This window comes from Tachypleus tridentatus, chromosome 10 (assembly GCF_004210375.1).
Source record: "Tachypleus tridentatus isolate NWPU-2018 chromosome 10, ASM421037v1, whole genome shotgun sequence".
Taxonomy (NCBI): Eukaryota; Metazoa; Arthropoda; class Merostomata; order Xiphosura; family Limulidae; genus Tachypleus; species Tachypleus tridentatus.
The window spans coordinates 42,122,931-42,138,163 of record NC_134834.1 but is presented as its reverse complement, the minus strand read 5'-3'; the positions used below and the strand labels follow the sequence as shown (position 1 = coordinate 42,138,163).

General features: G+C 33.2%; 1 protein-coding gene across 1 annotated transcript; it reads left to right on the top strand.

The window, feature by feature from the left end:
- Window positions 1-284: 284 nt before the first annotated feature.
- On the top strand, window positions 285-9,597 carry LOC143228342 (carbohydrate sulfotransferase 1-like). Its single transcript, XM_076459612.1, has 3 exons — window positions 285-366; window positions 1,149-1,337; window positions 8,247-9,597. Exons 1-3 carry the CDS (start codon window positions 285-287, stop codon window positions 9,215-9,217), a joined length of 1,242 nt encoding a protein of 413 aa, XP_076315727.1. The 3' UTR covers window positions 9,218-9,597.
- The last annotated feature ends 5,636 nt before the right edge of the window (window positions 9,598-15,233 follow it).

The window sequence follows — 15,233 nt, the reverse complement described above, 5'->3', positions numbered from 1 at the left end:
TATAACAAATTCACATCGGGCTATCTACAGTGCCCACCGAGGAAAACTGAACTCCTTATTTAAGCGTTGTAACTCCGAAGACTTTCTCCAGCGGAGAAATTTGTTGTATTTCTATTTCTTCGTCAAAACACAAGTTAAATATTTATAAAAATGAATTAAGTGACTGTCTGGCTAAAAATAGTAAACAAATAGACTTATAAGTTACCTAACTCAATAATCAATTATCTGTTGTAACCGTCTCACAAGTCAATCAACAATACATTTAAGCTTACCTCGTTTTTTATATGGCTCGAATCAATGGCGGACTTTGCTTTAAGCTAGTAAACTATAGCTTCAGGCCTGATCTTACGGGAGATCCTCAAAATGGTTTACATTTTTTTATCCTTATAAAAAAATCCTGTGCAAAGAAAGGAATTTGTAGTGGCTCTCAATGTAGGATTATAATTGTATTTTAAAGTTGCTACTGTGTAATCCCTGTGACTGTTAGCTGTATGTTGTTTACTTTTTTCCAATGTTTCATAGGCGCAGATATGTTTTTGTTTGACAATCAAGGGGCAAAGCACCACGTTATTTGTAGACATTAATATGGTGATAAACACGTTGAGTGATTTAAAGTTTTGGGTTAGACTAGAGTCTAGCTACTCAGTATATATTATATGGGCAGTTTTGATTTTTTACTTATTTTGAAGACGTTATCAGCCCCGCCCGGCATGGCCAAGCGTGTTAAGGCGTGCGACACGTAATCTGAAGGTCGCGGGTTCGCCTTCCCGTCGCGCCAAACATGCTCGCCATTTCAGCCGTGGGGGCTTTATAATGTTACGGTTAATCCAACTATTCGTTAGTAAAAGAGTAGCCCCAGAGTTGGCGGTGGGTGGTGATGACTAGCTGCCTTCCCTCTAGTCTTACACTGCTAAATTAGGGACGGCGAGCACAGATAACCCTCGAGTAGCTTTGTGCAAAATTCAAAAACAAACAAACGTTTTCAGCAAAACATCTCTTAAATAGATGACTATTTAATAATTAGCAGGGTGTTATTATTTAGAAGACAAAAGTACAAAAAGTCATAACATCTTTTGGATGTAATGAATTTTTACACTGTTAAACTTTATTGACATTTTATAGTCATTTTGTGTTTATTATTTCATTAGAGGTGGCTCAGCCTGACTCACAAGATCAACAAATTCCTACACCCTCCACAAGTGAGATTGATAAATCAACTGATGTAAGCGTGATTGCTACAATTGAACATGAGAATGAACTTATAGCTGAGGATATTACTGAAGCCTCTCTTGATTGGTCAAATTCAATGACGTTGGTTGATGAGATCATTAAAAAAGGTCCCTTAGTGTGTCAAAATTGAGAAATGCCTATTACAAATCAAATAAATCGATTAAAAATCAAGATACGTATTGTTCACAAAGTTTATTTCACTCACCTAAAGCCAATGGTTAAATATTAATTCGAGAATGACTTTTATATTCCGTATCATCCAACTGCACTTATTGATTGCAAATTGTCGCAGTTACCGACTGTGTCGCTATCTAGTTATGCAGTTGGTGATTGACGGAACACAGTAATTCAACTTTGTGAGATCAGAGTGAAACATAAAATACATTTCTCACTCTTTTGACGAGAGAACGTGGAGAAACCTTAGACAAACACATGGAGAGACAGATGAGGAAGGAACAGGAATAGTAGAGAAATGTATTAAAACATGTCATTGCAGTTATTTGCACATCGGAAGAACGTGGTCTAGCATTAACAATATAAGTTACATTTTTTATTTTTTTTACAAAACTTACATAAGAATTTGAAAATATTACTCCTTCAAGTGATAGCCACAAGGCATCCTCCATACATAAAGTCAGTTAGGACACAATGCAACTAATGCATGATAAAGTAAATAATCCAGTTGACCTTAACAGTCGGCTTCAACTGGATCTAGGGAAATTTAAAGTGTTTTCTCAGCCCAAACGAGCCGTTTTTGCATATAAATTTCTCAACAAGTGGGTTTCTCGTCATCACTGGATCTAGGGAAGTTTCGTATCAGAACTAGGGAAAATTGAAAAATGTGTAGACTTAAAATATATATATATATATATATACTATAGGAAAGTAATGTCTGTAATATGTGTAGACTAAAGCTCTATTTTTCTCTATCTCTGACTTTCCCTGAACTTAGCTTTAATTTAACTTTAAATTCAATTAAATATGATCCAATGATGTCCACAAATATAGAACGAAATTCTCTGTTGAACATGAAAACATGTTGAAGCAGAAATGGAACTTACAACATGATATCATACTGAACGATTACGTGTACCCAGAACTCACAGTTATGATAAATGTTCTCTGAAAGAAGGAAATCTAGCAAGTAAATCAGAAAGCTACAGAGTAATCAATTAACTAGCTGCATTGGCAAACTACTACGGAAAAAAAAGGAGAAATTTTGCCAAACAAGAGAGAGAAATATGTAGACAGAAACCAGAAGTATACCTAAATTGAACTTTTATAAATACCATTACATCAGCAAAGTTTTTAAATCTAACTAATGATTCGAATCTAATATGGAAGAACTCATATAAATCAAATCACAATTAAAGTATGGCAACGTACAAATTGCATAAAGGGCTATCGTGTAAAAATAAAGGTACGTCACACTAAAACATAATAAACATTTATAAACAGTATATACAACCAGATATAGAATATGCAATTTCAGCTTGGATAAATATAGCACCAAGAAATCTAATAAAATTCATTAATTAATAAATCTTTTAAAGTTCCAATATCAACAAATGTAGAGATGTATCAAATGTATGATGTTTGCCAAGAAAATTGATACATACCGTTTTCTTTCTTAATACAAATATATTTTATTGTATAAAAAAATAATACAATTTATGATAATGGTTAACACAAATAATTATTACAAATATTAATTTATATACATTATCTAATAGATTGACAGTGGACTTTACACCACCAAAGACTCAGGATCAAGATAATCTCTGGCTCTACATACATGATAATCAGAGGCATGTAGAAAAGGTCTTCTAATTCACCGACAGGTGGCCCATTATAACAAGGATTGCTTCCATGGTCATTTGTGGTCATGATGATTCTAGCTATTATTCTATAACAACTCAAAATTTAGAGAAAACAATGTTGTAAAGCTGGTCAACCTATCCAGACACAGGTAAAAAGTGCAATTCTCTATGGTGAAGAAAGTGCAATTCTGTATGGTGGAAAAAGTGCAAAGAGTCCTTTTTGTTGCATTGCGCTAAAAACAAAGAAACAAAAAATCCAGTAGTGTACGCCTACTCTAGTGGGATGACATGGAGTAAAACTGGCATGTAACTGCAATGAAAAGTGAGTTAAATAACATAAAAGACGACTATTAACTTAAGTTTAGTTACATACGGTTTTTTTTATATAAAAGAGTTATATACTTTGCAGTGGAAAAAATAGAAAGATAAGATATATGGGGGAACTTTTGCACAAAAACTGACAATATTCATCAATAGTTCATGTGTGATTTTAGCTCAAAATTCACCTACAATAGTGTCTTCAAGAAAAATTGGCCCGGCATGGCCAGGTGGTAAAAGCGCTCGACTTGTAATCAAAAGGTCGAGGGTTCGAATTCCAGTTGCACCAAACATGCTCACCCTTTCAGCCGTGGTGGTGTTATAATGTGACGGTCAATTCCACTATTCGCTGGTAAAAAAATAGCCCAAGAGTTGGCGGTGGGTGGTGATGACTAGCTGCTTCCCTCTAGTCTTACACTGCTAAATTAGGGACTGCTAGCGCAAATAGCTTTCGTGTAGCTTTGCGCGAATTTCAAAACAAAACAATCCAATAAAAAAAAATCAAGTTGAAGATGAGAAAACAACACTGTAACTACTCAGATGTGTTTTATGAATATGAAAACTTATTATGTGTTGGCATCTCTTGAAAAACATCATGTTTATATGTAAGTAGCTTTGTGATGATCTTGTTTGTAAACGAAGAGAATAATTCGTTCAGTGAGTTTGTCCATTAAAGTACATGTATCTAAAACGCTAATACACTTAGTTACTGAAAGTATCATACGAAATCTAACAGTTAAGGAATAATCAAATGCAAATTATTTGCACATTCAACGTAATATTTTACTGAAAGTAAATTTTACTTTGTTATAAATTCGCTAAATTAATCTCAACGATTAGTAGAGGCCGTTTTCAGTCTCGTTGTTTTGTCGTGGTGCGTGTTGACAACGTCATATAGTATTTTTATTCCACTTTATTGTAAGAAAGCGTTGTCTTTGATATAAAATGTGATTCAATGTCATTTTATCCACTATTTGTTTTAAAGAGCGTATACGTTTGGGTTGTTACTTTTAAACTAAATGCGCTGCTTAGCGATTTTCGTCTCTCATTAAATCGCATTGTGTAATTAACTGAGCACGCACAGAATTAAGTTTCTTGCAAAGAAGGTTACATCAACGTATATTTTAAGCAGTTTTTTACAGTAAAATTAATCAAAATGTATTGAACAACAAGACATAAAAAGTCGTTTTATTGCCATAGAAAACTAATAGTTCGTGTTTGCTTTTAAAAAATTACAAAGTTCTGTAAAATATTGAATGTTATTCGAGATTACTGAGCCTTCATCACGAGTGACTCATCATAATGAAAAACACCAACTTGATAACCATACATCGGTAGATAAATATACGTTTAAATTCTCAATCGAGTTACTTTTGATTTGGAATTAACTGTTTCATTGTTATTACAATAAACAAAATTATACTGTGAGTTATTTGTGGCATAGCTACTGCAAAAATCGAATCTTTGGCTGTGCAACCACATGGATTTTATATATGGAAAACAGAGTTTGTGTTCCTTCAGAAATATACAAACGTTTTAGAATTTAATGTGGACCATTTAATTATATTTGTTTTTAAAGGCCCAGCATGATCAGGTGGTTAAGGCACTCGACTCGTAATCCGAGGGCCGCGGGTTCGAATCCCTATCAACCAAACATGCTCGCCTTTTCTGCTGGGGGGCTTTATTTGTGACGGTCAATCCCACTCTTCATTGGTAAAAGAGTAGCCCAAGAGTTGGCGGCGGGTGGTGATGATTATCTGCCTTCCTTCTAGTCTTACACTGCTAAATTAGGGACAGCTAGCGCACATAGCCCTCGAGAAGCTTTGCGCGAAATTAAAAAACTTGTTTTTAGAATTTCAGGATGAAATGTGTTTCTCACGCATTCTGCAGCCATGGAAACATTCCTTATGGCCATGGTTCACTTTGTAACTTAACGAAGCATGGTAATATAGATCAATATTGTCAAATTGAGGTTCTTACATGCAACGTGCATATTTTCACTCAGAATTATTACAACGTGCACGTTATTACGCAGGAAAATTTTAGGTTATCTATTTACGTTTCATAGTCATTAAAAGGAACTGCTGCATCGTTAATAATAATATTTTGTTTAAAAGTATGAAGTATATATTTTGAAAAAAGAATCTGAGAGATAACAGAAATGAAACGTATACTTTTTTGTCTTTTTGTAAGTTGTTTCTTGACATTTGTTTATTTGTGCTTCAAAACGGTTGATTTGGTACAGCTTCGGAAAATACAAAAAACAGTGAAAATACGTAAGTAAATATGTTTCATAACTATCCATTCTTTTAAACAGTAATCTTTAATGTATTAGAAAGTGTTACTTTCAAATATAACGTTTACATTCGAGATCAACAAATGTGTATTTATTACTATAGTAACAAAAGCCTAAACAGTGCCTGATTGCACAGTAAAAGCCTGAATTTTTGGGCTTAATAAAGTCGAGTCTGGGTCAGTATTACCAGATTTATAGCTCTTGATTTAATTATGACTTAATTTGTTTATGTTGTTTACTAAGTGGTGCCTGCTAACCAGACAGTCAGCTTTTAAATAAATTTTGAATTGCTGTTGAAGGTGAAATTTCATTATTTATGTCTAGCATCCTCTCATATGTTATTATCATAAGCTATTTTTAAGTTAGGTTAGGGTCACATAATTTAAAACTTTGCCGTATAAACAATACACCATTTTTATTTTCTTCGAATAATCACAACATAATTTAAAATTGTTGGCTGCATAATTTTATTTTTTGCCGCATACATACTGGGGCTGTGGCATGTAAACATATCCTAGGTAAATTAGTAGAAAATGTATGGACTTATAACGCTAAAATCTTATGTTCGATTCCTCGCAGGTGGCTCATGGTGTAGATTTGCATTTAAACAATATCATTTACCAAAATGCCTACATATGTATGTAGAAATCAGAGACGGTGGTGAATTTATCAGTAAAATAATGGAGACACTCAGATGGGTAAATTGGACCTGGTTTTCAAAAAGGAAAAAAAAACAACAACAAAACGTTTAAACGTTAAAAAGAAACAAAAAACAACTCAAATAAGTCCCGTCTTTGTTTTCTTACAGTTATTATAATAATTGTTGTTATTATTTGCTTAAAAAACAGGAATTATCCTGTTAAAAATCGCTTGTCATTCTCTCATTTATATAACTATTAGGCTGGATGTGGCCGAGATAATAGCATATCGAACTGTGTATCCAAGGGTTCGTGGTTAGCACCCCAACGTTTCAAAACGCAATCTGGGTGCTCTGTAATATTGACTGCCAAATCCCATTAATCGGTCAGAAAAAGAATATCCCAAAAATTGACGGAGAGTGCCATATATAGCTACCTTCCACGTAGTCTACCACTTTAGCGAAAATTCTAAACAAATAACTTAACGAGCTAATATTATCAGTAATGCATAGATATAAATAGAAACGCAGAAATCAATACCAACAGAAAATATAAGTGACCTTATAATAATTAAATAATCTTATGGATAACATGTTGGACTATGAATTGGATGGTTCATGTCTCGTTGCGCAAAATCATTTTCTTTACTTTTAGGCCATGGGTACTTTATAAAGGTATGGTCAGATCTAACTGATTAGAAACATCCAAGAGTTAGCGGTGGGCGTTGTTGACTAGATGTTTACCTTATAGTCCAGGAGTGGGCAACTTTATGGTCGCTGGACACATGTGGCCAGTTGATAACATGATTGTGGCCAACTCGAGTTTACGAATCAACTTTTTCCATCATTTAATTTTATCGCAAATTTGGTAATCAGCAACTGCTTTGCCTCACGTCATCGCTAATGTCGCACGCTTCATCACTGCTACAGACTCCACCCGTTTTGTAATGTCTGTCTGATTTAGATGTTTGTTATCAAGTGTGCATTGTTTTGCATGCGTTTGCAAACATATTTTTATTGTGCAACTTTCAAGTGTTTAAATATATTTTGTTTTTAACCCCATAATATGAATAAGTGAATATTATTTGAAAACGAAATAATCCAGATGATGGTGAACACTAAGAAAATAAAGACAATGGCGAGTGACTGGAAAAACGTGAAACGAGAATTTAACGAAAGTTTGGAGTTGAAACTTGCAGTGATTGAAGCAAATAATAAGCCAGTGTGTCTTTTGTGTAACAAAGTTTTTAGGAATAATAAAGTATACAACTTTAAGTAACACTTTAACAATTTTCACAACGAATTTGATGTAAAATTTCCAGATGATAGCAAAAATTGTGTCACTGATTTTTTTGTTTTTGAATTTCGCACAAAGCTACACGAGGGTTATCTGCGCTAGCCGTCCCTAATTTAGCAGTGTAAGACTAGAGGGAAGGCAGCTAGTCATCACCACCCACCGCCAACTCTTGGGCTACTCTTTTACCAACGAATAGTGGGATTGACCGTAACATTATAACGCCCCCACGGCTGGGAGGGCGAGCATGTTTGGCGCAGCGTGGATGCGAACCCGCGACCCTCAGATTAGGAGTCGCACGCCTTAACACGCTTGGCCATGCCGGGTCACGTATTAAGTAACCTATAAATGTTTTACTTTTAGTGTTTACATAATGATAGTGAAATATCTTTTTAGTCAAAAAAAAAGTTTCATAAAGAAGATATACACAAATCCTACTGTATAATATTTTTTATAAAATAACACATTTCATAATTTTGTTGAATAAAATATGTTATTACTAGTGGCATAAAATTGTTGTAACCAGATTTTAGGTAATCGCTATTCACCGAGTAATTTATTTTCGTATCTTTGATTTAAATAATGATTTAGTATAAATTTATGGGTTGAAGTGAACTTTAAGGTATTTTTTTTTTAATTATTTACCGACAGCAAGCTCCCAAGGTGTTCTCCGTCATTCGCTAGAAAATGTATATGCACTTATCGTCACTTATGCTCGATGTGGTTCGTCTTTTACAGGACTCCTACTGAAAAGTCATCCAAACTCCTTCTATCACTTCGAACCTCTTTACCCCTACAGATATGAGCTGAAGACAATGCGTGAAATTCCTGATAAAAAACTCCTTTATGATTTGTTTAAATGCAATTTTTCGGGCAGAAAAAGCCATCTTACGTTAGTAAGGAATCACCTAAACCAGAAATCTTATCATGGCAACAAACAGTTTATGAAAACATGTGCCAGAAGGAGGAATATTAAACCATGTTTTACTCCATTTGTGATGAGTCGTTTCTGTAGAAACCAGACTTTACACATCATTAAAACCATTCGATTATCATTACAAGATGCTGTGAAACTGTATGAAAACTACCCAGATCTTAACCTTAAAATAATTCATCTAGTCCGAGATCCTCGTGCCGTAATAAACTCACGTCGACGCGGAAGTACGAAGAGATGGTGTGATAAAAACACGAAATGCTCTTCTGTAAGTAGTTACTGCAGTGAAGTGCGTTATGACTTAAATTATTATTGTTCTTTGAAAAGAAGTGGAGATCGAGGGATATATTTCGTTTTACGTTATGAAGATTTAATTGAAAACCCACTAAACATTACTAAATCATTATTTAAGTTTCTTGGATTCAAAACACTTTCTAAAAGCGTCATTAAGTTTCTTAAACAAAGCATTTTACGATTTTCAATATCTGGTAGAATCCTGCACATGAATTCAAGTTACTTTACATCACATTGGAAACAACAGCTGTCGTTTTCAGATATTATGTCAATTCAAGAAAACTGCTCAGATGTTCTGACGAAACTCAACTACATAATGTACAAAAATAAATCCCAAATGGATATCAGAGGCTTGAATGAATACAAGTATCTACATAAAGCTAATTTCTGTTAAAATAATGTCTTTATATTTAAAACTCTAATATCACGTTTTTTACTGTCACAGAAAACAAACGAGCACTTCTACGCTATTAATAAAAGTATACAGGAGAAATGTTTTTTTTATTACGCATCTTTAGAAATAATACGCAGCCAAGCTAGAGAGATGCTACAACATCTATTTAGTGATTTAAAATCAAGTTGTTGATGGTTGTTACTTAATCTCTGCATCACACTGATGTTCGAAGTTCTTATTATCAGTTTTATTAATACTTCACACAGTTTCAACTGAAAGCATTATTCGTTTTACGAATAAACCTATTTGAGCTAGCGTTACAGTTCATATTTTGGCTTTAAATAAGCATAGATTTTACTGCTTTTTAAAGTAGTCATAAAAGACACAAATAATGATTTAACGAAAGCTATGTCGTTTGTCTGATTGTGCAAAATTAAATATTTTCTGAATAAATAAAAATAATATTCAACATAAATATTGCTGTTGTGTGTTTTTAACTTGCTGAAAGCAAAACATTCTCCTCGATAATTTCAAGAAAAACAATTGCGACACCGAAAACACTGTTAATGTATAACACTAATATAGACCCAACCTACGACGTTTGCTACAAGTGCATTGTGTGCATGTGGATTATTATTTTTTTTACATTTTAAAACATCTTATTTTTAATTTTAGGGATATATCAATTTATCAATTAAGTTATGTTTTCATTTGTTAAATTTCATTATCAATCATTTTAATTTTAAAAAATATTTGTATTTATTTTTCTGTGATATCGACTATAGCGGGTGAACTAACTCACAGACAGTACAAATGTTAAACCTTGTTAAAGAAATTTTAGATCGCAAGTCTTAGTTCGAGTTAATTCTGCTCGTAATTATTTCATGATGCCCTGGACAAAGTCAAATTTATTAGGTTATAGATGGCGAGACGGAATTTAAACATAGACCTTATACGAATCTCAAGGTAGAGCTTATGGGAGAAAAAAAAATGATATAATTAGAAATCATACTTAATTTTGAGACATTCTGCTGAACACTTTTAATTATGTTAACATATGATAATTATACGTAAATCATTATATGTGGGTAGTGTATCACAAGTATACCGATATTGCATACTTGTTCATGAATGATGTATTAAATATGTGAAACTTTCATGCAGAAAATACCACCGCCAAGCAATAAATAAATTGAAATTCCATGGGATTTTAAAAGGTCAATAGACGAAGTAATACTGCTTTTTGGTTTATGAAGAATTATCAGAAAAAGAGCATTTTGTCTATTTTTTGATGCTAGTGAAAGAATATTTCAAGTTTCGAAACAAATAAATGTTTTGCAAACAGCAACGTTTTTATGTAAAGATAAAAGTAACGAGTAAATGAATGAGCAAGTAGCAAGTCCAAGAAAGGATTGTTAAAAAACTTGCTTCTACCGGACGTCTTTGGTGATTAATATTTTCGGTTAGAATGAAGGAAATGTTAACAACGGGTGAAATTAACTACAAAAACTAAACTTGCTGAAAGTAGTTTATCTATCACACCAAAATTAAAATTAGTGTATCCAATATTTTATCTTACTTTCCTGTTATATACTCATTCTAGCAGAATGGAACATTTTCCTATAACTTTTTATATTTTTTACTGAACATTTTTTAATTTTTATATTCAAAGTTGCAGTAAGAATACATTTTAGTGGAGATTTTGCGTATAATCATTGGAAAAAATCCTACTCACGCAGTGTTTCTTCTTTAGTTGTTTCAAGTCATACCTCGCCTCCATCAAGATGGAGTAATGTAAATTAATATATTTGTGCTAGTCGAATGTCATGGTGAGAAATGAAAGATAGCACTTTATTAACGAGAAATATTCTTTCGGCAACCGTTAAATGGAGAAACAGGGAATACAACTTATGTTGCTTATTTGCCTGGCTGTGGAGTTCTGTTTTTCTGTGCTCCATATGCATTATTGGACAAAAAGCTGAAAAGTGTGAAATGTGTTGCTTCTGAAAAAGTTAATACTTTTTTTAATACTTAGTTAATACTACTAATAAAAAAGTTATCGAACAACATGTTGAATGCGTACATTGGTTTAGAAACTAGAATATAAAAAATTAAATCTGTATATTATAAATGTGGCTTTTGCTTATTATTTAAGGATAGTAGGACAATATGCTCCATTATGCATTGAACAATACACGTTTTTAATGTGATCCAGCAAATATATACTTTTCTTCAGTGAATCAAATCAAAGGAGGGAAATTTTGATTTAAGAAATGGGATGTTTGATCATACTCTTCCTTATTAAAGATCATCCCAAAAATTAGCGGTAGATCTATTAACTAGGTACCTTCTCTTTAGTTAATTAGTGGTAGGTTTATTAACTAGGTACCTTCCCTCTAGTTTATCACTACTAAATCATGAACGACTAATGAAAATGACTTTCGAGTAGTTAATACACTAAAACGCTTTTATCTACAAAAGTTAACAATTTAATTTTGAAACTGAAAGATTTAGAAATGGACAATGTGCATTTGCCGACGTACAATCACGTCATTTTCAGGAGTGTAAAATCAAAAAAACTGTACAACCCAGACACATATCATAATCATAATGTCAAGTTTCGGTCAGTCAGTCATTCGGTCACGCCTGATTTCTCTGAATTTCGTGAGTTACACACACACGAGTACAATTTCACTTCTTTTTTTTCTTCTGGAACACTTCCTCTTTTGATTGCTTGTTCCTACTTTGGTTGAAATCAGTTCACTAACATAGGAGTAAATAGTTCCTATACCAAGAATTTATTTAGACGGAGTGAAAATAATTTGTCGTTTGTTATAAAGAGAAATTTTGAACGATGGTAAAGTACTTAAAAGAAATGTTGTTTTAAGAAAACAATTGCAATAATACAATTGATATGATAGAAAAGAACAGCTGTAATCAATGAATGTTGGGTCAAGGATCGATTCTGTTAGTGATAAGCTTTGATTACCCGAAGTTTTTCTTGTGTCTGTTTACGAACGCCAAAGTTGCAGATACATACTGGAAGTTTCAAATTTGGTAGGTTTTGGTTTCTCGTTATATATATATATATTATATAACAATTCAGAAAATGCATGTGACGTATACTGTTCGATATGTGTTGCGCAAATCCCACCTGTTCTCTAAATTTGTAGAAATTCTCAAGATTAAGAATTAACAATATTTGTTTTATGAGCATTGTCAAAACTTCTAGAAACTCTCATGATTCGTATAAAAGCAGTTAGCCGAGAAACAGCAATAAAAGAAGAATATTATTGGACAGCTACAGTCAGTGGGATATAGGCCTCAGAAGCTAAAATTGTGATTAACTCCTATTAATCAGAAAACTACATAATTTGACTAGGAAACTTTTTAGATTCCAAACATTACGAACCGTTCAACTTCAATGAATTAACTTCAGATATTGGTGGTTTTGTGAGTACGTTTGATATTGTCGTCAGTGAAAGCATACGGGTGCTTCAAGCTTAGCCAGCCGTCAAAAGAAATATACAGGTGTATCATCAAATAATTTTGTTTTGTTTTTGTTCGTTTTTTGACTTTCGCGCAAAGATACACGGGGGCTATCTGCGCTAGCCATCCCTAATTTACCAGTGTAAGTCTAGAGGGAAGGAAGCTAGTCATCACCACCTACCGCCAACTCTTGGACTATTCTTTTACCAACGAATAATGGATTGACTGTCACATTATAACGCTCTCGCGGCTGAAAGGGCAAGCATATTTGATGTGATCGGATTCGAATCCGCAACTCTCAGATTGCAAGTCAAGCGTCCTACTCACTTAGCCATACCAGGCCCAATTAATTTGCTCCCAATGAACATCGAAAAAAATATCAGTTTACAGACCAGATATAAAACTTAGTATTGTTTGTACGTTTGTAAAACTGTTGCATATAAACAATTATTTGAAATAACTATTAGTAATAACAGTATTAAAAATTATATTGCTCTTTTCTATTTGTTCGTATATTAAAATATATTCGTGTTAAAAAAGAATTGTTTGTATTAATCTTGTTGGCAAATTTCACAAATTTGATATATACAGACATTCAATTAGCTTCTAAATTAAAAATAAAATGTTCAGCTATTCGAAATCTTAATACCTAGTATACGTAATATAATAAATCGGAGACTCGTCCGTCATAAATAATAATACGTAACATAATAAGTTCGGAGCTCACCGAGATCTGAGTTAGAGACAAAATTTGATTTAAATTAAAATTCAAATCATAATTCAATTTATATTTATCAGTGTGAACAAAATTTGATTATGTCTGATTGTTAAGGATTTGTTTAATCATCCTCCCTCAAACAACTAGAAAAAATATAACAAAAGTGAATTGCTCGAAATTGCCAAAATTTTAGAAGTTAAGAAATCAGTAAAAAAAATTAACTTAAAAGGCGTATTGGTGAAATATTTGTCGATGATGATTTGTCTGAGGAAGCATTAGGGGAATACTATAGTGTCTCTAATAGCCAATCAGAGCTAAGTGATAAAGATAAGTCAGAAATCCAATTAAAACGTAAACAAATCGAACTTCAACAAGCCCTTGTGGAAACGGAAAAAAGGAAGTGTCTCGAGGCCAAACAAGCCTGTATCAAAACCGAGAAGAAAATTAGGCTGAAAGAAATGGGATTTAGACTAAACTCTGATCGACAAAGGCAAAATAATAACTTTGAATTTAATCGATATATTAAAATACCACCATTTAATGAAAATGAAATTGATAAATATTTCTTACATTTTGAGACATTTGCTCAAACCATGGCATGCTCACCATAAAATGGTCATTATTATTATTGCAGAGTGTTATGACTGGCAAAACCCAAGAAGCTTATGCTACTCTCTCTCTCTAGAAGATCGTACAAATTATGATAAGATTAAACAGTTATTCTAAAAGTACATGAGCTAGTACCGGCAAATTATTGTCAAAAATTGTGGTTATCGCAAGCTAGAAAGCCAGACTTATGTGAAATTTGCCAAGAAAAAAAAAAGGTTTATTTTGATTCATGGTGTAATTTTATGCAGTGTTTGATTGTACAAGTGACAACCACAAAACTTATTTGTATGAAAAAAGGTTGAAACACTGCAGGAAGCAGCAGCTGTTTCCAACGATTACATTCTAACTCATAAAACTACTTTTCATAAGAATAATTTCTTACCATTTCAACTAAAACCTGTACCTGTTCAATCCACCAAAAATCCAACCCCTCTAGTTAGAAATCTTCAGACAGTCAGGATAAAACTTCATCAAAATCATAAAAAGCATGGTCATGCTATGTCTGATTGTTGGAGTTTGAAAAAGAAAAAAGAAAAGGAAGCAACACCCAATGCGTTCATGCCTACATATGAACGAAGTTTCACCACATCACTCGATTTTGTTGATTTGGCCACTGATGAAAAGGCTGATGTAGTTAGAGAGACTTTTTGTGTATATTGGTTCTGTGTCTCTGACAAACGTCATTGCTGATCCCATATCCATACGTTTTTTCACGTGATACTGGGGCGACTTAATCATTGATGCTTGAATGTGTATTGCCTTTAGATTCGAATTACGCCACTGGTGATTCCATTATTGCTCAGGGTATTTGTAGTGACTTTGTTAATGCTCCTCTTCACAACGTTTACTTAACATCAGACCTAACTTCGGGACCAGTTGTAGTTGTAGTAAGACATACTCTGCTAATTAAATGTGCATCATTATTGTTGGGAAACGATTTGACTGAGAGAAAAGTTGTTGTCGAACCTAAGATGGTTAGCGAGTCAATCACTGTTGCATCTAAAGTGATGTTGTTAAGAAGTATTTTCCTTGTGTACTTTGATTCGAGCTCGGGAAAAGAAATTATAGACACGTTTTCAAAGGACGACATCATAAATTTGTCAGAGACATAATTTGGGTTCGAAATGGATCTTGTGAATGGTTTTCCTACAGACAACTCTTCGATGAATGGTAATGACGGACTGAGGGATTTGATTCACT